Raw genomic sequence first — 20,495 nt, forward strand, 5'->3', positions numbered from 1 at the left:
AATCGGTTTATTCTTTCATGAGCTGCCAGATGTGTCTTGGCAAATTGCCTCTTGTGTTCAGTTTTCTCTGAAAACGTAAATGTAAAATTATTTTCTGTGTGTTGTTTGTTTTTTCCCTCCTGCCTTAGTGTCTGCAACTTCTTACTCACACTTTCAATCGGGAATTCAACCAGGTGTACAACAGCATCAGCGATTGTAAGGTAAATATTTCATGCGATACAATGCGCTGTATGTGCAGTACAATAGCAACATACTTGTAGTTTGTGGAATCTGTTGATATTATGAAGAGACAAAACACTTCATATTGATTTTCGTATTGATTATGGACTGAACACCAGCTACAGAAAACCTCCCCTGTAATATTTTACCTGTATTTGTCCTTGTAGCTGTCGGATATTTCTCCCATTGGGCGGGACCCATCAGTGTCCAGTTTCAGCAGTGCCACCCTCACACCTTCATCTACCTGCCCTTCTCTGGTGGATTCAAGATGCAATTCAGTTGATCAGAAGTAAGTATAGGGTATTAATGGAAAAACATTACATCTTAGTGCTTCACAAATCTGTATTTGCTGTGCTTTCTGGCATACAGAAAGTCTGGTCTGAAGGATGGAACTTGTAAGCCAATCTAGGCTGTAGAGATGCACTTTAAATTCCACTGTAACATCCAGTTGGCTTGTTGTGATTTACTTTTCTTTCTCCACTTTTTTTAAAGGACACCAGAGGCAAATTCTCGTGCCTCCAGTCCCTGTCACGAGGTGGAACAGTTCCAGCTAATTCCTGCAGTGGAAACTTCCTACCTTGCTAGAGCTGGAAAGAATGAATTCTTAAACCTCGTTCCTGATATTGAGGAAATCAGACCAGGGTAGGTTTTCTATGTAGTGTGATCATGGTCTCCTGAGAGCTGTCACCAGGGCTTTCTGAGGTTTGTAGCTTCTTTGCACCGTTTAAGGAAGGTGAATTAAACAGGTGATAGCAGAACTGCAGGGTTCTGTGTGACGGAGGCAGGACTGACGAGGGTTGTGTCGATATTTGATCTCTGCAACTTTCATTCCCTGCATCTACTTAATGAACAGGATTTCCAGTGGCTCAAACATGATGTTTATTACCATCAAAACCATGAAGTTCACTGAAGGACAAATCTTTGTGCGTCCATTTATTCATCAGACACTTGCGGAGTTCTTGAAGACAAAATTCAGCTTGCTATAGAAGAACTTTTTCATAATACTGTTGTAGACAAAACATACTAAGGACCAAGTGTCTTGTACAGTGTTTTGCAGTTCACAGGGATGCTCAGTAGGTGCCTTATTTAGGGGAAAAAGTATTCCTGTTTATCTGTGGGTTTGGTTTGATTATTTTGCTTTCTCCCCAGCTCTGTGGTCTCAAAGAAAGGATACCTCCACTTCAAGGAGCCTCTCTCCAGCTCCTGGGCCAAACACTTTGTGGTGGTTCGCCGTCCCTATGTTTTTATTTACAACAGTGACAAAGATCCTGTTGAAAGAGGACTCATCAACTTATCCACAGCTCAGGTGGAATACAGTGAGGATCAACAGGCGATGGTAAAGGTCAGTCTGAGCGCTGTTGTTTATTTCCCCATAGAGCAGAAACGTTACAGGTGTGACATCTCTAGTCTGAGGAAAATGCATCTGTGTTTTGGAGAAACGTTTGGCATCTGATTCTGCCCACAAAGTTCCCAGTTTGTTCCTGGTTTCTTATGTTTTGGACACAGTTCTACAAGAGACCGACTACTGTTACACATCATATTTGCTTTTATGAGCGTGCGTTGGTACCGTGACCCTGTGTGCTTGGTTTTCGTAATTTCATTTGTGTGGTCTTTTGTGGTTTTAAAACAAAACACACAAACATCCTGCAAGGAATCAAATCAATTTTATTGGTCCATCTCAGCAGCTCTTCAAGTCCACCCTCATGAGTTAAAACTGTGTGTTGTAGAACCATGTTTTGTCCCAGTTGACTGACTAATAAAATGAAAGACCTTAGAAATGCCATAACAAGCTCTTCCTCAGCGAGGGATTGTGCATCTGCTTCTGTGCTTGTAGATGTCGGTATTTACATTGTCCTTAATATTCCAGACGCCAAACACGTTTGGTGTGTGCACAAAGCATCGTGGGGTCCTGCTCCAGGCCATCAACGACAAAGACATGAACGACTGGTTATACGCCTTCAACCCGCTCCTGGCCGGCACGATACGGTAAGAGGCAGCTCCTGCAAAGCGTGAAGATTGTGAGATAGTCATAAGCAATTAGGCAGCTGGTTTGTGACACAATGTCATCTTGTTCTGGAGGATTTGACAAGACGGGTGAACTGAGGGAGGGAGGAGGGCGAGGAATTAAGACAAAAAGGATCAAACAAGGCGTGTATTTCAGGAAGTGCGGTGGCTGTTGCTTTGGCTTGTGACATTCTAGTTGGAACACGTGTGGTATGCGTTGTGCAATGCTGCGTCTGGAGGCCACTAAATGGTTTCCTTGCATAGCTGTTTTACAAGTTTACAAAGGTTCTTACTGCCCCTGCGCAGGCAGGTCTGGACGGTCTTTTCATTCTCTTGATTGTAAGCCAAAGCAGAAATTCTTGTTTCTGCCCCTTTTTTGAGCTTCTCCAGAAGCCTTCCCTTTAACACAGGCGACAAACATCTGCAGCTTGGTGGGGAGATCTTACTATGCTATTGCTATTAGTGTACAGCATCAAATATTTTCTTAACAGTGCAGTCCTTAAAAGCTACTGTCCTTCTTTAAAGGAGCACAGCAGAAGAGTGAGAACTTTTATTATAGCCCTTGATATGTCTTACTTTCTAAGCATATGGAGTAAATAGGACTATACAAAAGGCTTTTAAAAAGGTGGACAAACTGTGGGGAGGGAAGAACAATAAACTCCTGAATTCAATTAAGACTGTTTTACTTCTTTCTTGCACAGGTCAAAACTGGCTCGAAGACGCACGGGCCAGCTGAAGTACTGAGTCCATGTAATGTTCTCATCTGTTCTCCCTAACTCACCTGATGAAGTGTTACCTCTCATTTTCTCTTTGTGATTCTTGACAGTTTCTCTTGTATGTAATCCTGTGGCTTAACATCCCCTCCATTCAGCACATTTTCTAGGTATTCTAACCCCACCTTGTTTCTTTTCACTTGTGCTGAGAATCCTACTAGTAGCATGTGACCAAACGAAAAGAGAAAAAAAGAAAAAAAAAAGGAAAAAAAAGAAAAATCAAAAAAAGGAGTGATTATGCACGACTCTAAAAAGAAAAAAAAAGTTATTTATTTTTTTCTTATAACAATTGTTTTCCCATTCCAACTGACCTTTTGGTATCTGTCCCACTGTCCATTGTTGTCTGTCTAGACTGCTGCAGGTTTCTCATTCGGTTTGTGACTTGGCAGTAGTCATTGGTTCCCTCAGGGCAAAGTTCTAATGCCAGGGAAAGAGAAATTCTTCTACGCAGACGTTACCCAGCCAGGAATTGCAATAGCTCCTCAGGCTTTCTGGATCCAGCACTAATTTAAACTCTGTTGAAAGCTGACATTGGACAAATCTATCTGGGCAGACTGGATTTTGGACTTGGTGCAAGTTCTTGAGTTTCCAGGGTCCAAGAGGCATAAGCTGGAAAAGACAGGGAACAAAGCAAGAGGGCCTGGCTGCAATGATCTGCCCTTGAACTCTTGCTGTGGGTTGCAGGTGAACAGCGCTTGGCTTTAACTCTTTCCGAAAACGTTAACACTCGCTCCTCTGAACTGGGCTGAGGAGATGGAACTGATGTGAACAAAAATAAACCATGTCACTGAATCTTAGATATAGTACCTAAAGTTTCAGATGCTCAGCCTCCTGTTTGACAGATGGAGAGTGTTACTGGAAAGCAGAGCAGTGTGCTGGTTCCCGGGAGCTCTCAGGAGGGCAGCACCTCTGCTGCTGGGCCTGACTCCTCAGTTCCTGGAGCAACAGTTCTCACCTCTTGGAAGATATTTATGGTTGTCATCAGTGTGTTGGGACAGACTACGGCATCATTCTGAAAGGCTTCCCTTGTCCGTAATACCCCGGTGACATCCCAGCTGCTCATGGGGAAAGCATCCTCTGTCTACAAAATACTTTCTAGACCCAGCACTTGCAGTATTCTCCAGAGAACAGCAGGACACTTTCACTTCCTTTTGGAATAACTGTTGAATGTCTCCTAATTTCCCTGCTACAATTTTCATCAGCTAAAACCCCCTAGTTTTTAACTTCCGAATTAATCCTTCCTGGAGGATGAATCAAGCAGACTCTGGTCCTGGTCAGTGGGTGTAGTGATTGGCTTCTTGGAGATCAGCTGGGTGGTGGTTGTTCTTGACCTACAGTGTAAGTTCTGGTGGCCCAAGTTTTGGTCCTTGCCTCAAGAAAGGAAAGCAGAATGAACTTCCTTTCTGAGAGGTGAAGTCATCTTCCTTAGTTGGGTTTTCAGGGAGTTTGGACTTGTGTTTGTTTCCTTTTACTGTGTGTCAGACGCCGTTCTATATTTTCTTGACTTCCCTTGGGCACTGGCAGGGCCGGCTGTGATCCTGGGGAACGTACAGGAATTTCATCCTCTCAAGGGAGAGGGGTAAGGGTTTTGTTCCACTGTTACACATCTAGGGAAGCTCCAGCTCGAGAAGGTCCTTTTGATTGAGCTCGCTCATCAGCAGGTCATGCCATGCATTGGAAATTCTGTGGCCAAAAGCGTACGTGGGACTGGCAGCAGCTGAGCAATTTAGCGTTATGGGGTTTTCATTCCTCAGTGAAGTGCAATGCATAAGGAGACCTCCTAAAAGCGTGGCTGGCAAAGGAGCGGGGAGATAGAGTCTGACACTTGCCACGACCTCTCTTTATATATTTCAAGACAGTACTCAAGCTAAATCATTATCTCGTATGGTCCTCAGATTTATTTCAGAACTGGAAGCCAGAGTGAGGGGGCATCCTGGGGACCCAGGAGCATAATAGGGATGATTATTATTCTCTTTACTTTTAGTTTTGTCGTCTTTAATTGTGTGTGACTCTAAATACAGCGACAATATTCCTTTGTTACGCAATGGATGATAAAGCACTTGCAGTGTGTGGATCAGACAGGCTGCTCGTGCTGCCAGAGGGCTCCTCAAGCTGGTGCTAAGCCAGGCTCAAGAATTAGGTTCATTTTAAGCAGTAAGTTCTTGTTGCCATCACCACCGTTTATGAGAGCAGAACCAGCTTGAGGAGGTGTAGCAATGCAGGTGGTGGTACTTTGTGACACACTGACAGCATTTTATTTTCTATCATTTTCTTTTTTTAACTAGAAGAAAACTAGTTTGCTAAGTCTTTGCTTTGGATAAGCCAGAAAATGAACTAAGGGGATGTAGGCTTTGCATAGGAACATGATTAAGGGATCTTCCTTTAAAAGCAGGAAGAGACAGGCTTATTTTACACAGAGCTGGAAGCATTACAGCTCTGTTGCATAAATGTTACTCTTTTATCTAAAGACTCCAAGCAGCTTCTGGTGACTTGATGTCTACGTGGATAACAGATCATCAGAAGAGCAAAATTCTATTTTTAAGCATCAGTATCTCTTAAAGCTGCATAATCCGTGACAAAATAGATCCTTGTGTGGAGTTCAAATGGGCATTACTATTTTCAGGTGTGACAAAGTCATAAAAGTTACAGTTTTTCAACTATTATTGAAGCCTACTTTGAGACATCAGTTTCTCTACTTAAAACTGGACTGAAATCAAGTTTTCTTTAAAAGGATGGAAAGGAAGAAAAAGAAGGATTTCCGTTCACTCTAAAGCTTTTTTGATCTAGCCCGACATGTTAGAAATTCCTTTTTAAAAACGGAACAAGAAGGGGAAGTGTGCCGAGCTGCCTTGTCCTGAGGCTGATGAACTTGGTTCGTGCCGTGTGCGGGGTCCTGGGGTCGGGCAGCTCTGGGGACGCGGCACGGGACACGGGGCGTCCTGCCGTGGGTCTGCCAGCCCACTGAGCAGAACCACTCGTGGTGAACCCGGCAGGCGCTCCTGGCAGAGAGCGGCCGGGAATCTGCGCTGTGGTTTGAGTTTTTACATTCCCCACTAAAAGCAAGGAGAAAATTATCGCTTCTGTCCATCGAAACTCACGTCGTTGGTATTGGAGCCTTGTGGATATTTTAAAGCTAAACTAAACCTCCTATACTGTATTTTAAAAATGCACTTTAAGTACCTTTTTAAAGAAGATTCCTCTATTCCGGGATGCAGAAGGGAAGGGAATATTATTTCCAGACCACTGAGAAAGGATTTTTCTTTTTTTTGGTCAGTGTCTGATATTCCTTATAACCGATAAGCAAGGTATTTCAAAGCAAAGACTTTCTGCTGCTTGTTATCTAATTTACAGGGATTTCATTTTATGTAATGTATTGTATATTTATACATCTGTAATTAATTGCACATTAGATAAGAAAGGATTAGCTTTGGTATAACACCCATTGGTACTATACAATCAACTAACACTGCCTATGCATCTGCATCTTTCTGGTTCTCTTGCACAACCTTAGTTCGTGGTAGTTTCTACTGTGGTGGGTGTTTCTGTTGCAGATGCAGCTGTTAACCTGCTGCTCAGAGGAAGGATTCTAACGCTGCTCTGGAACGGTTTGCTGAATGTACTTTAAAATGGGTCTCTAACGTGTGTGTCGCATCTCTCCGTTGTGGTTAATAACCCCGATGTGTGGTCTGAACTGTACTGTATGTAGCAGGAATGTATTAATTTTGTACTTCTTGTTTAAAAACATCAGCCGTTCGAGGACAGGATTGACTCTTTTTTTGTTGTTCAGAAGGCCATTTATGCGTTCTAAGTATTTGAAATCAAAACTCGTCCAACACTAACCAGATGGTTGTGTCCAACGTTATTTGTAACAGTCTTTAAATTAACAGGACCGGCTGTGTATTCAGAAAACTGAGGGTACGGAGGTCGTAAGTCTTGAATTCTGATTGTTGCCAAGTGAATGCTGATCCTGAGCAGCACTGACCTGCCTCTTGCTTGCCTTGAATGCAGGGACCGGGAGCAGAGGGAGCATCGAACCATCAGCACTTCCCAGGATCAGTTCTTAATTTTCCACTCTGCTTGTTCATACTTCATGTGCAGTTGATCGAGGTTCTTGAATTTGGACATTACACATGCTGTTGCACTGAAATACGTTATTATTTTTTTTAATTGCGGTCCCCATTTCCCTGTTCAATCTCTGTACACAAGGTATACAAGGTATATGCAGTATAAGTGGCCTTCTTGAACAAATCTCTTTGCAAACTGATTTCATCCCAGCGAAGGAGTGTATCAGCAACACTGTACATTAATTTCAGGTTTTCATTTTCTTATTTTATTTTGTAAATATATCCGATATTTGAAGCTTGAGTATACAAAATGTAAATATAGTTCATGTATTTGTACTAATTCTGATCCATTTGCTGTATAGCCTTAGGTGTGCAATGCAGATATCTAACTGTGTATGGTAACCTTGCACCACTGAATTGTTAGTGAACGAGGTGAAACAATAAAGGTACAACCAGTGCATTAGCAGATATAATGTGTGCTCTGTTTCTTATGATTTAATTACTAGTATCTTACATTGATTACTTGTTTTCAAAACCTGTCCTGAACAAGTTTATGCTTTTGTGGAAAGAAATTTGTCTGTTCTTGAGCAAGATGAGAGGCCCTTCTCATCCTTCCTCATCCTTTTCCCTTTGGTATGTTATGCAGCATTTTAAAGTAGATTTTTAAGCTTTCAAAAGATTCTTTTGCTTGAGAGATGAAATCAGGGTGTCATAGTGCTGCCATACTTGCTTATCTGGCCCTGACTTAAAAACTACAGGAAGCATATGAAATGAAGCCACCGAAATGTAACAGCGAAGTCTGAGGCACCTGCTCTGTGGACAAAGATGTGCTGGGAAATCCCTGCGAATCCTTCTCGTCTGCGTCTGAAAGTGCAAAGTTCTTTGTAGCTTTTAAAAGTGGTGACGAGGAAACTGGGCAGGGCCTTCGCAGAGCGGTTTGGCCTCCGAGAAATGGGCCACCACTTGCTGTCAAACACCTTTTGTAACCGTAAAAAAGCTGCATGATGGTGAAATAGTTTTATCAGGCTGTGGGTGCGATCTGCTCTTCATCTGTAAAGGTTATCCTGGGTGTCTTGCTGCTTGATGTTGCGGAGTCCTTATTTTTTTTGTTAGGCACTGGAGCAGCCTGTTAACTTTTTCTGGTTGCTCTTCTGGCAGCTCATTTAATACTTCAGAGGTGCCACGAGCTGTTTCACTGATACCAGATTCAAAATAAGGACTGGAAGTTTGATGGGTCAGTTTGCCGCCAGCCTTCGTGTTTAAAACGTGACTTCAATCCACAGTGATCCTGCTTAGCCTGTCAGTTTTTCTTGATGCACCCGGCTGTCGCGGAGCAAAGGTGTGAACCCAGCTTGCTTAAACCTTCATTTTGACGTCAGTGCTGCCCGATTTCTAGGACGCCTCGAGGACAAACTGATACCAGTGATCCCCGAGCTGAAGATGTTTCAACAGCTGCATTTAGGGCGATGAATGCTGTAATTAAAGGAATAAAAAGCTGGTGGCAGGCTGCGCGCTCTCCCGCACTGCCCCTTTAAGGGGGCGTGGCGTCCCAATCATCGGCCCATGGGCGGGAGGCTGGGCTTGCCGGAAGAGCCAATGGGCGCGCTCCGCCCTATCCCGCCCCGCCCGCGCGGCTGAGGGCCGGGCGCGAGGTGCAGCCCCAGCCCCGGGAGACGCCGCCGGCCCTGCGCCCTTCGCCGCCGCCATGGCCCAGTGAGTGCGGGCGGGACCGGGACCGGGACCGGGAGCGGGCAGGACCTCGGCATGGCCGCCTCCGGGGATGTGGGGCAGCGCCGGAACCGTTTCGCGGTGGTGTGAGAGCCGGGGGTACCCCCGCTCACGGGAGAGGCCTCACAGACCGTTAGCGGCGCGGGCTGGGGGCGGGAGCCTTTCGAGCCTCTCGGCTTTGCCGAGGGGTTTCCTGCCAAACGCGGCTTTTCGGCGGGTTGATGAGGGGGAAGCGGGTGTGTCCGTGCGGTCCGCGCTGCGGGTGTGTCCGGGAGGGTCAGGAGGGAGCGGACGGGCCTGGCGGGGCCGCGGCGTCACCGGCTGAGGGGCCGATGAGGAGAATGAGCCGCGTTGCTGAGAGACTCTGAGAATATCCGGGAGCAATCAGTTCTGGAGTTACGATTGTGAAGCAGGAAACTTGTTCCTGAATAGAAATATTAACAGTCTGGGTTTCTCCGTGTGCCACCCGCACTCTGGGTTAGGCCGCCAGCAGAATTCCCCCTTTCTCACCCCAAATCTGAGACAGTTTGTGTTACAGAAGCAAAAAAACCCCGGTGTAGTGAGTGTTCAGACATGATGTTGTAGCTCAGCATCTGTTCAGTGTGGAGCTGTGACGGAGCTGGATCTGTCAGTGACAGAACCACTCGCTCTGCTCCCCGCATCCCAGTGCGATGTGTTGCGTATCTGATTTTTCTTACTCATCTAGTTGGGAGGAAATCTTGGTGACTTGAAACACGTTGGTCTCCGCTCTGTCTGCTGGGCTGCCTGGGAGCCAGAAGGGTCTCCTGCTGTCATAACCTGCCAAAGGAACCCAGAGCTTGTGCTGCAGCACTTTTTGGAAGGGTTTGGGCTGGCCCCGCAGCTGGCAAGATCAGAACAGCCTGACAGGGAGCATGGATACTAGTGTTAACGAGACTTACCTGGTGCTTCTCTGCTTCCACATTCCAGAGCTGATATTGCTTTGATTGGACTGGCTGTGATGGGCCAAAACCTTATTTTGAACATGAACGACCATGGCTTCGTGGTAAGTGAGAGAAAACGTTCAGAAAGGCTGACTTGCCAGCACTTGGGATCGGAGCTGAGCATCTTGTGTAGTTAGTGTTTTGTGGGTTTTGTTCCTTGTGATGGTCTAACGGGTGTTGTTTCCCCCATGTAGTTATAACCCAGGCTGCCCTTTATCCCCTTTCCAGAGAAAACCAGCAGTGCGTGCCTGTACTCAGCAAGCCACCTCATGTGTTAGCTATGTATGACTTTTCCCTGAAGTTTTTTTTGCACTTGGCCATTAACTGTGGGTTCCCAAGGCACTTGCGGAGACACGCTGCAGGTTCATCCCTGCTCTGTGTCTTTAGGGAAGGTGGAAGTGGAAGAGCACGAGATGTTGAACCTTGCGTATATAATTTGTGGTTTGAGCTAAAGTAACTGTTCTCTTGGCAGCTTTTATTAACGGGTTTTTTTTCTCCCCCAGGTTTGTGCGTTTAACAGGACGGTTTCTAAAGTGGATGATTTTCTGGCCAATGAGGCCAAGGGAACCAAAGTGATCGGTGCTCACAGCCTGGAAGAGATGGTCTCCAAGTTAAAGAAGCCCCGTCGCATTATCTTGCTGGTGAAGGCTGGAACTGCAGTGGATGACTTCATCAATAAATTGGTGAGGGAAACATTCTTTCTACCTGCAACTTCTTGCTGTATTTGGGGAAGTTTCCTCTAGAAGATCTCAATTATTTGTCATTAATGAGGTTTTGAATGCATGGAGAAAACTAAAATGCTGATTTATTTCTGGCAGGTGCCGTTGTTGGAGACTGGAGACATTATAATTGATGGTGGGAATTCTGAGTATCGAGATACCACGGTAAGCCTGTTTTCTGCCCAAAGTGGGTGAATAAAATACATATGATTCTTTTTTAAAAAAAAAAAAGAAAACAAAACCTGCTTATGAGCAGGCTGTAATTGTAGAAATTACGTTAGCATATCTGGGATGCTTACATTAAAATATCACATTCAAATTGGTACTTCTGAATCTTAGATGGGGTGCTGGTATTAGTCGTTCTGCTTTGGCATCCTGATCTTGGATAAGCGAATTAGCCACGCCAGAGTGAAAAACAGGTACTAAATGAGGATTAATACTTGGGGAGCTTGCAGCTTCCCTTAGGGATCTCAGCCCGTGCTTTTCCACTCAGAGGGAATCAGTTTCCCTTATGGTTGTCCATGCTTGCACCTTCACTGCCGTGACCTCAGCAGCTCCACCTGGGCCTAATCTGCCTCCCCCACATCTTTGCACACAGCGTGTATCACCTGACGCTTAATTCTGAGCCTTTTCCAGCCTCAGTCCTGCCCTTTTCTGTCCGGTGCTTATAAGGACTTTGTTTTCTAAGCATGTTTCTTTTGCAAGGATCCATGTCAAAGTGACAGGAAGTTTCCTAATGTTCATTGTCCTGTCTTATGTAGAAGCTTTCTCTGAGGTTGTCTTCTAGCATGTTTAAAGCAGAATTTAAAACCTATTTTTGTGTCTGAATTGCTAACCTTTGTTTGACATTGAAAGAAATTAAATAATGCTGCTCTGCTTTTTATTCCAGAGGCGTTGTAAGGAACTAAAGGAAAAGGGCATCTTGTTTGTTGGAAGCGGCGTTAGCGGTGGAGAGGAGGGTGCCAGATATGGTCCTTCACTCATGCCAGGAGGAGCCAAAGAAGCCTGGTAAGCATGAGCTGGTATATTCTTCTCCAGAATGGTCTGCAACAATCGTCTTCTGTTCACAGTGAGAGCCGAGGGAGGGAAGGAGGAGGGCGTGGGTGTGGAGAGAACAAGATACGTTGCCATTTCACTTCCTCAAGGCTCAAGATTTCTCAACCTAGCTGGGGTCATGGGGCAGTGCTGAGCTTTCATGGCAGGCGAACCAAAGGCAAGTTTTTCTTCAAGGAATTCACGGCACTTTTGCAAGTTTCTGCCATGCTGCCCTGCTGTTTTGTACTTCTGTTAGTGTACATCAGTGTTCATATTAGACTTTATCCCTGGTTGCCCATTCTCTCTGTAAATGTAGAAAGAAAAGGTGTGTCTGGGCTTTACCTGAGCCTTAGAATCTCGTCAGTCCCTGTGCGTTTGCATTGGCGTTTCATACCAATATCAGCCTGTTCAAATTTGATGGCACAAAGTGAGAAACAGCGTAACAGTGGTCTGCTGTCTGATCATCTTTTTGCCATGAACAGCTCAGTAAAGACAGCTTCCATCTGCCGTCTTACCTGGACTGGGTCGCTGCCCTCCCTCACCCCGGGCTGCCTTTTGGCGGGTTACAGAAGGATGCATCATACAGAAGGATTTATTTTTTTCTTGCGGTGTTTGTGTCCTCTGCCTTTCTGCTGAGGCATATTATTTCTCCCCACAGGCCCCACATCAAGACCATATTTCAAAGCATTGCTGCTAAAGTGGGCTCTGGGGAACCTTGTTGTGACTGGGTAAATATTTATTTGATACTGACTTTGTGGTTCGATCTGTGCTCAGGTAGTTTGGTTGCTGAGTCTCATGCATGTTTTTCCTTAACAAAACCAGAAACATTAGTGGTTGATTTTTTGGCTGACTGTGTTCTATTCAAATCTACCATCACTGGGAACCTATCCCATTCAGTGGAAAGACAAAGTTTTATGGCTGGTTTGTGTGGTGGGGGAGCTAAATGGGTCTGTGACCCATGTGTTTTCAGTTAGCACTGGGCTTCCGTCCTTCCTTTGGGCAGAAGGAAGCCATGGGCAGGCGTTAAACACTGCAAGTGGTGACAGCACTGTTGCTGATGGCATTTTTTTACTTTTCCTGCCAGGTGGGAGATGAGGGCGCTGGACACTTTGTGAAGATGGTACACAACGGGATTGAATATGGAGACATGCAGCTGATCTGTGAGGCCTATCACCTGATGAAAGACGTGCTGGGCATGGAGCACGACGAGATGTCCAAGGTGATCTGTATTTTTTGTCTCTTGCCCTGAGCTTCAAATGCGGTAGGGAGCAGCAAGCACGTACACCTGAATGGTTGTAGAAATTGTCTAAACTCCCATTCTACAGTTGATTTCTCCCCAAGAAGCACCTTCTTGTACAGAGATCTGAATTACCTTGCCTGAACAAAGCCAGTAAAACATTGAGCATTATAATCAAGCAGGCAAATCTTGCAGAGACCTTGTTGAATAAGTATGATGTCTCTTGAATGGGCAGCTCATGACCCCATCCTGTATGTATATATGTGTCTGTGTATACATAAATCAATTATTCTGTTGATATAGCATATAGAAAGTAAATCAATGTGTAGATATATATGTGTGTGTACACTTTTTTTCTCCCCTTCTAGGTATTTCAGGAATGGAATAAGACAGAGCTGGACTCTTTCCTGATTGAAATCACAGCCAATATTCTCAAATTCCAAGACAGCGATGGCAAACACCTCCTCCCAAAGATCAAGGACAGCGCAGGCCAGAAGGGCACAGGGAAGTGGACGGCCATTTCTGCCCTGGAATACGGAGTCCCTGTCACACTCATAGGTAACTACTTTTTCCATCTGGCCTCTCCTAGGCTTGGAAAGAGTGTTTCTTGCTTAATCTGTTAATATTCTCTTGTTTGGGGTTCTTGCAAAGATCAAGGGTGGAGGAGACACTCCCTAATTAGTCTCTGCAGTGCCAGCAGAGCACTGTTAGGTAATGAGGAGTCGACAGGGAAGTGTGTGCAATAGCCCGTGTGCAAACATTGTCCTTCTCAGGGCAGTGTGGGGGTGGTTTCACTGCATGAGCGTGACTTGCAGACTTCTGCTTGTAAAAGCAGAGTCATGCTACTCCTGCTTTTCTCTGATTTTTCCCCCACATTTTTCCTTCCTAGTGTAGAAGGAAGTTGTTGCAGAAATGGAGAGGAGCCAGTTCTGGTTCTGATGCGGTCTGTTAACCCTGCTGCAGGGAGGATCCAGGATCTCCTGAAAGCATTACTGATTCATCTCTTTTTTAATTCATGACTCGCTTTAAAGGAGGAAGAAAAGTTCAGTACAAAGACTAAAATAAACTTGATTGCTTTCATTCTGTCAGACCTGGGAAAGGATTTTTTTTCACCATTTAACAATATCATCTTCAATTGCAAATAAGTACAGCTTAAAACAACATGATTAAGAATTGCCTGAGCCAGATCAAGAGATTGGCGTTCAGGCTTTGTCTGTAGGAGCTAGGATATTGCTTGGCTAAGTCCTTAGCCCTGGCAAATAACATTTTGTAACCTGCTTAGTGATGTTATAAAACTTTCTTGTGGGCTTCTGAATACTAGTGTTGTGGGGGTATCAGATTTGTAAAACTTATTTCCCCTTGCAAGTTAACCTGCTGATTTATTCTTGATTTTAATTGCTCTTATTTTGCATGTGTTTCAAAGCATGTCTAGTTAATGTGCGTTGGCATTTATGCAAGAGCTTTTTATCTTCAAAGCATGATACAATAATTAGTGTTCATCCTTGCCTGTCCCTGGACTGCAGTGCAACACTGTCTGTCTTTTATAGATAGGAAGAAATTTTAAAGTAGGTTCTTAAAATTAGGTTCCAAAACTAAGAGCTGGTGATGGTTCCTGAGGATAAATTTTCATGTGGATAACTTGTGGCTTTTTTTTCTTTAACACTTGAAAGCTGTATCAGTCAGTATTTACTCGTGGTTACACTGGCGGTTTGGTCCCTCAGTAATGCTGTTGAAATAATTCATTTGTAGACCTCTCTTCCCCTGTGACCGTTGCGCTGTGTGTGTGGCTCAGCATTCAGCGACACACTCACTGTGTGCTTGAGGACAGGTATCTCAGACCTTAACAGCAATGCTGAACTCTCTAATCTGCCCTTTCCTACCCTGCTGAAAGGTGAAGCTGTGTTTGCACGGTGCCTGTCGTCCCTCAAGGAGGAGAGAGTACAGGCCAGTAAGCTGCTGAGTGGCCCCGAAGTGACTCCATTTGGTGGGAACAAGAAGGCCTTTCTGGAGGACATACGTAAGGTGAGTCCTTGTGCTTGCCAGAGTGCACAGCAGAGCAGGGTTTGGATGCTGTAAACCCTGGCAAGCGGCTCTTGTGCGACATTTCCTGCTTTCAGCCATCCCATTGTGCGTTGTCTAGTGCTGTCCACAAAGCATAATGGGATCAGTTCCTTTCCTGACCAAAGAACAGTCCTGAAGGAATTCAAGTCTAAGCCACAGTGGGCAGTGACAACTATAGTTGGGGTGTGGAGGACATAATTCATGCTTGCTTTTTCATCCCTCAGCACTCCCATCTTTACAATTGAAATAATAGCTCTTGATCTCTCTCTGAAAACAATTTTTCCAACAATTGGAATTGGAATTCTAGTTCTCAGATAGCTGGAATGTGGCTACTCTACTCAACCCTGCTGAGATGTGGACTAAACAGAGCATGTAGGCCATGAAGTTTCTCGTTCAGCTTTGTGGGACTTCACTTGGAATGTGATTTGTTTTTTCAGGCCCTGTATGCGTCCAAGATTATCTCCTATGCTCAAGGCTTCATGCTGCTGAGACAAGCAGCCAAAGAATTCGGCTGGACGCTGAATTACGGTGGCATCGCACTGATGTGGCGGGGAGGCTGCATCATCAGAAGGTAATTAAGATGAGGAGGTAATTGCTGAGTGGAGAAGAGGAGGCAATTTGATATATGTGGTGCTAGGCTGGCAAGCCTAGAGATTTTATTGGAAAATCCATGGAGTTAATCTGCTGATAAAACACTGAGAGGCTGTTTCTGCAGACAGCACTGCACATTACCAGATTAAGCCAATTTTCTGGTGGCTTAACTATTGCAGATTTTCTTCAGTCTTTGTTTTGTTTGCATCTTTCTCAATGTTTGGAATTTGAGTCCTGCTGAGACTAATTTCGGCACTGTAAGTTTTGGATTCTGGGCCTTTGGTGGAAGCTGTGAAATTTTACTCTTGGTTTACATGTGTTCTGCCTAGTGTGTTCCTGGGAAAGATCAAAGATGCTTTTGATCGAAACCCTGACCTCCAGAATTTGCTGTTGGATGATTTCTTTAAGACAGCTGTTGAAAACTGTCAGGTGAGTTTCCAAGGAAGGAACAGCATAAAAACAATAGTTTACAGTCTGGACTTGCTTTAGCTTCTTTCCCAGGAGTTACCTCACAAGTATATTCAGACTGAATATTGAAAAGGTAGAGAACATCCTTGAAACCTATTTATACAGCATCCTTAATCCCAAAGGTGTCGTTTAATGTTGCAAAGTGTATTTGTACCATCAACGTAAAAGGTAATACAGGAGCAAAGAAACATACAGTCCTTGTTGTGTCATGGCTCTTTGACACTAGCCAAGCTACTCTTAGAAACTTATGGTTTCCATTTTACTATTATAGAAGAGCCTGTGGCAGAAATGTAGCAATTCAGAAAAAAACACTGTATCAGGAAAAAATGTCTGGCCTGTGTGAACATTCTCATCCCTGCTTTGTATCTTGTGCCTGCTGTGCACTTGGATTTCAGTTGCATAGAGTGTAAAGCTCTGTTACCATTGTTTGCAGTAGCACCAAAATAACAGCGTTCATTCGTTAGACCTGCATCTGTCCAAACAGTGTCGTGATTTGGATGGAGTTGACAGGCAGAACTAAATCCAGATTATATGACCAACAAAGAAGTCATATTATCATTAATAATTCTTTTAGCTGCAGCTGAATATTCCGTGCGGGTCACAAAATCAGCTGTACAGTTGCTGTGAGGATGATCCACATCTGTTTGAAGTGTATGCCCTTGGGCAGGCATTGTACTGTGCTTGGTTAGAGATCCTGAAAGTGCCTCAGTGTTTGCTCAGTATGTTCCCCGCTGTGTGTGCGCTTTTGGGATGCACCAATGATGTGAAACAACAGCATCCTTGCTGGAGGCTGGGAGTTGATTGCGTGTGAAGTGTATGTCTGCACTTTCATTGTTCTGTTTGCTAACTCTATCTTACCTGCCAGTAATTTGGATTATGTAAATTATGTAAAATCAGGAATCTGCTGCTGTGTTTGCTCAGTCTTGGTCATAGATTTCCTATAGCATGAAATAGCACGTGTGGTTATACTAGAATAGTTCGTATGCCTGCACATGCCTCTGAGCAAGCACTGAGTAGTTTATTTTTCTCCTTGCCTCTTTTCCTCTCTCCCAGGACTCCTGGCGACGTGTAATCAGCACTGGAGTACAGATTGGGATCCCTATGCCCTGCTTCACCACAGCGCTTTCTTTTTATGACGGATACAGGCATGAAGTATTACCAGCTAACCTGATTCAGGTATTGCTATTTAAACACTGGTCTAGAGGCCACGATGGCACTAATCACTCCAGCAATGTGAAGATAAAGCCGCAGATTGCCCAATATAATTCTGTTAAACCTGAAATTCATGGCAACAAAATACTATGACATGTCTGGATGAAGAACACCAGAGGTATAATGGTGCCCAGCAGGTGTTCATGTTCCATCTGTGAACCAAGAGTAATTATGTATTTGAATCAAAACACTTTATAAAGTATCTTTGAACATTTGGAGGTATGTAGGTGCTTGTTTTTTAGATCAGTGCCTAGCAGAAATAATACCCTTGTCTTTCTACAGAACTATCAATTACTAGATATTAGAAAATGTTTCATTGTGGTGATTTTGTTGATAATGAAAAAATAAGTTTGAATGTTAGAATACTAGAGTCAGACCTTATTTCTAGTATTCCTATAGTCAAGTATCAGCAGGTGCAACTTCTAGTACTCGTGTGACTGTGGTATTCACGTGTCTGTTTTGTCTGTGCGTGTTCTTGTTGTAGGCTCAGCGCGATTACTTTGGTGCACATACATACGAATTATTATCGAAGCCAGGCGTGTTTATCCATACAAACTGGACAGGCCATGGAGGAAATGTGTCCTCTTCCGCCTACAACGTCTAATGGAAGTATTTCCTCTGGAAGCCAAGATACTGTAGATCTCAGATACTCCTCCTAGAATACCACTTTTTACTGTACTGTGCTAGAATTTGTGTTTTGACACTTTTGTAATAACTCGTGGGTATATTTCATATATATATATATATATAATGTAAGAAAGCTAAATAAACTTGCTTATGAAGGCATTGAGGTGTTTTCTTTCCACTGTTTAAGCTAAAACTGGGTAAAATGTCTTTGTGCAGTACTTGATAGAATACACTTTAAAACTATAATATTTTTGTTGTGTTATAGTGCATAAACTCATAGGGATCAAGATAGAGGTGGCTGCATTTCAGTAATTGCTGAAGTGGAGAACGTCAGACAGCACAGTAACGCTACACAGGATTCCAGGGAGGTAAAGGCCTTTTTGGTTTTGGTTGGCATTGTTGGAGAACCAAGCTACTGCCCGTTATAAATAGAGACCAATTCCCGGCTGTCCTCACACGGCAAAGCCCTTCGTTTTCCTGACGGGGACAAAAACAGCTTCACACGCCCCGTTCGGCCTCAAGGCGGGGGCGCAGGGCCCGGGGCCGCGGGGGAGGCCCCGGGGTGAAGTACCGGCGCTCCCCGCGCTGCGCCCGCCCCGGCCCCGCCTCAGCCCCGCCCGCCGCGCTGGGCGGGAAACGCGACCGGGCCGCTGAGGGCCGCGCTATGGCGGCGGAGGCGGAGGACGAGGAGCGGCTGCTGCTTGCCCAGGTACGACGGGGCTGCCGCCTCCTGCCCGGCCCCGCAACCCCGGCCCCGCAGCCCCGGTCCCACAGCCCCGGTCCCACTCCCACCCGGGCCGGTCCCCAGCGCCACCGGGGGAGGGCCCGCCGGGACAAGATGGAGTCCGCGGTGGGGTGTGTGTGGGACTGTAAGCGGTCGCTTATGTTGCGTCCTTTTAAAGAATTTACACAAGCGTGTGTGCAGAGAGCTGACCCATCGCTGCTTGGATCCTTGCAGAGGCTGAAGGCCGCGGTTCACTACACGGTTGGCTGCCTGTGTGAGGAGGTTGCGGAAGATAAAGACGTGCAGTTCAGCAAACAAACCATTGCAGCTATTTCAGAGATCACCTTCCGGCAGTGTGGTACAGAAGTTTGCATATTATCTATTTTGTTCAAGAGCTATTGCTGGAGAAACGGTGCTTTAAAAAAATATTACTGGAATTAGGTATTACTAATGCATCGTTTCTTGCATTACATTTTTAGAAGTACAAGATTTTCAGAGCTGCAAAATGCATTTAAAGGCTTGTGGAAATACTGTGTGGGCCACCTGCCTGTGCAGAGCGGCACATGAAAACAAGTTACGGTCACTTCTCCTGACTAACTTGGATTATCTGCAGTTTCACCATTTTAACAGCTATAACTGTATTGTACATCTCTTCTGACTCAGTTCCTGGTTTGAAATATGTGGTGTCTTTGTTTTCTCCAGAGAACTTTGCAAAAGACCTCGAAATGTTTGCCAGGTGGGTACTGGGACACTTGACTGTTACAAAGCTTGCTTTGTGTTCAGCTCCAATAAGTATATAAACTTTAAAATGTGTCTTGTAATTTAAAGGATTCTATTGGTTAATTAAATAGTGGCTGGGAAGTTAGGAAATAGATATTCCCCTGTAGGTTCTTCCTGATCTTGGAAGTTCATTTATGTGGTATATAAGTGATTGTTCATATTATTGACTTTAGGATGTAATTGTCAAATGTATTAATACATAACAGCACTGGAAGGTTTGGGAGTGACAGATGCTTATTAGCATCTGAATTAGCTGCTTTATGGCTTCTTACAACCAATGGTGGCAAACACATTAAGCGATATTTTTGTGTTTTATGCAGGCATGCAAAACGAAGCACAGTCACTACAGAAGATGTGAAGCTCTTGGCTAGAAGGAGCAATTCTTTGGTGAGATTCACTGTAGTTTCTTTCTCACAATATGCTTAAACCAGTTGGTTAATTCCTACGAGCGGTTGAGTGATGGCCATAGGTAATGAAGCAACTGTTGCTTAAGCAATTTCAGTGGCTTGTAGATGATGGATGGGTACAATCCAGTGATTTTCTAATTTTCACCTCATTCTCCCTCACGACACTGTGCCTCACTGTGGGAACACAGATCTGATTGCAATTCAAGCCACAATGTTCTGGTTGCAACAGGGCTGCTGAGGTTCCAAGTACAAAAGTGCAATAAACAGACACGTTACAGCACTGTCAATCTCAGAAGTAGATCACTGGGGTTTTTTCTCAGTAGATGACTGATGAGTTTATTGTTCTCAGCTAAAGTATATCACCCAGAAGAGTGAAGAGCTCGCATCAATTAACATGGAGCAAAAGGAGAAGAAGAAAAAGAAGTCCGGTGCAGCTAAGGGAGGGAGAACATCTGGGGAACAACAAACAGCTGTGACTGAAAGTGAAGATTCCAACATGGCATAATTTACCTTTCAAGTAATGTCTCTGGTAATTTTCTCTTACTACCCTGGAGGAACCAAAATTAGCAGTAGTAATGAATTCTTAGGCTTCTAGGTGAATGTGATTAGTTGGATTTTTTTGTTGCAAAAATGAAAGGTCAGAACCCAGTAAAGTTTACAGCCAAAATGCCTTAATGGCTCACAAAAAGGTATCTTACTGTTATTAAAAAGAAAATCCTTTAAATAAAGAGTTTAAAGCAGAACATTCTCACTGACCGTAATACTTTAGTATGTGCAACTCCTTCCATGTTGCTCCTTGGTTTCTCCCGTAATCGTTTTACTTCCTCCTTGCTTCCACTTTTGATACTTTTGCTTGGGTAATTTGAGTATGTTATTTTTGTTTT

At 44.4% G+C, this 20,495-nt stretch overlaps 3 protein-coding genes across 16 annotated transcripts in view; all 3 read left to right on the top strand.

The window, feature by feature from the left end:
- The window catches only part of KIF1B (kinesin family member 1B), a 74,857-nt gene extending 67,324 nt beyond the window's left edge, over positions 1-7,533 (top strand). For all 13 annotated transcript variants that reach the window (XM_065037518.1, XM_065037528.1, XM_065037523.1 and 10 more), the window contains 6 exons: positions 129-200; positions 387-508; positions 712-861; positions 1,369-1,561; positions 2,087-2,205; positions 2,925-7,533. In XM_065037518.1, the coding sequence (XP_064893590.1) occupies positions 129-200; positions 387-508; positions 712-861; positions 1,369-1,561; positions 2,087-2,205; positions 2,925-2,967 (699 nt within the window). In that variant the 3' untranslated portion in view covers positions 2,968-7,533. The remainder of the gene's footprint in view (positions 1-128; positions 201-386; positions 509-711; positions 862-1,368; positions 1,562-2,086; positions 2,206-2,924) is intronic.
- A 1,119-nt stretch (positions 7,534-8,652) lies between these two features.
- Positions 8,653-17,859, top strand: PGD (phosphogluconate dehydrogenase). 2 transcript variants are annotated; one of them, XM_005514264.2, is made up of 13 exons: positions 8,653-8,773; positions 9,737-9,812; positions 10,254-10,433; positions 10,569-10,634; positions 11,359-11,477; positions 12,163-12,232; positions 12,589-12,723; positions 13,110-13,299; positions 14,633-14,763; positions 15,240-15,373; positions 15,723-15,822; positions 16,915-17,037; positions 17,558-17,859. In XM_005514264.2, the coding sequence occupies exons 1-13, from the start codon at positions 8,766-8,768 to the stop codon at positions 17,675-17,677; spliced, it is 1,452 nt and encodes a 483-aa protein (XP_005514321.1). In that variant the 5' UTR covers positions 8,653-8,765; the 3' UTR covers positions 17,678-17,859. The 2 variants fall into 2 exon arrangements, with proteins under 2 accessions (XP_005514321.1, XP_064893611.1); XM_065037539.1 differs by lacking the exon at positions 8,653-8,773 and adding an exon at positions 8,993-9,024.
- A 394-nt stretch (positions 17,860-18,253) lies between these two features.
- CENPS (centromere protein S) lies at positions 18,254-20,354 on the top strand. Its single transcript, XM_065037552.1, has 5 exons — positions 18,254-18,409; positions 18,659-18,782; positions 19,127-19,160; positions 19,525-19,591; positions 19,961-20,354. Exons 1-5 carry the CDS (start codon positions 18,365-18,367, stop codon positions 20,114-20,116), a joined length of 426 nt encoding a protein of 141 aa, XP_064893624.1. The 5' UTR covers positions 18,254-18,364; the 3' UTR covers positions 20,117-20,354.
- The last annotated feature ends 141 nt before the right edge of the window (positions 20,355-20,495 follow it).

This window comes from Columba livia, chromosome 21, assembly GCF_036013475.1.
Source record: "Columba livia isolate bColLiv1 breed racing homer chromosome 21, bColLiv1.pat.W.v2, whole genome shotgun sequence".
NCBI lineage: Eukaryota > Metazoa > Chordata > Aves > Columbiformes > Columbidae > Columba > Columba livia.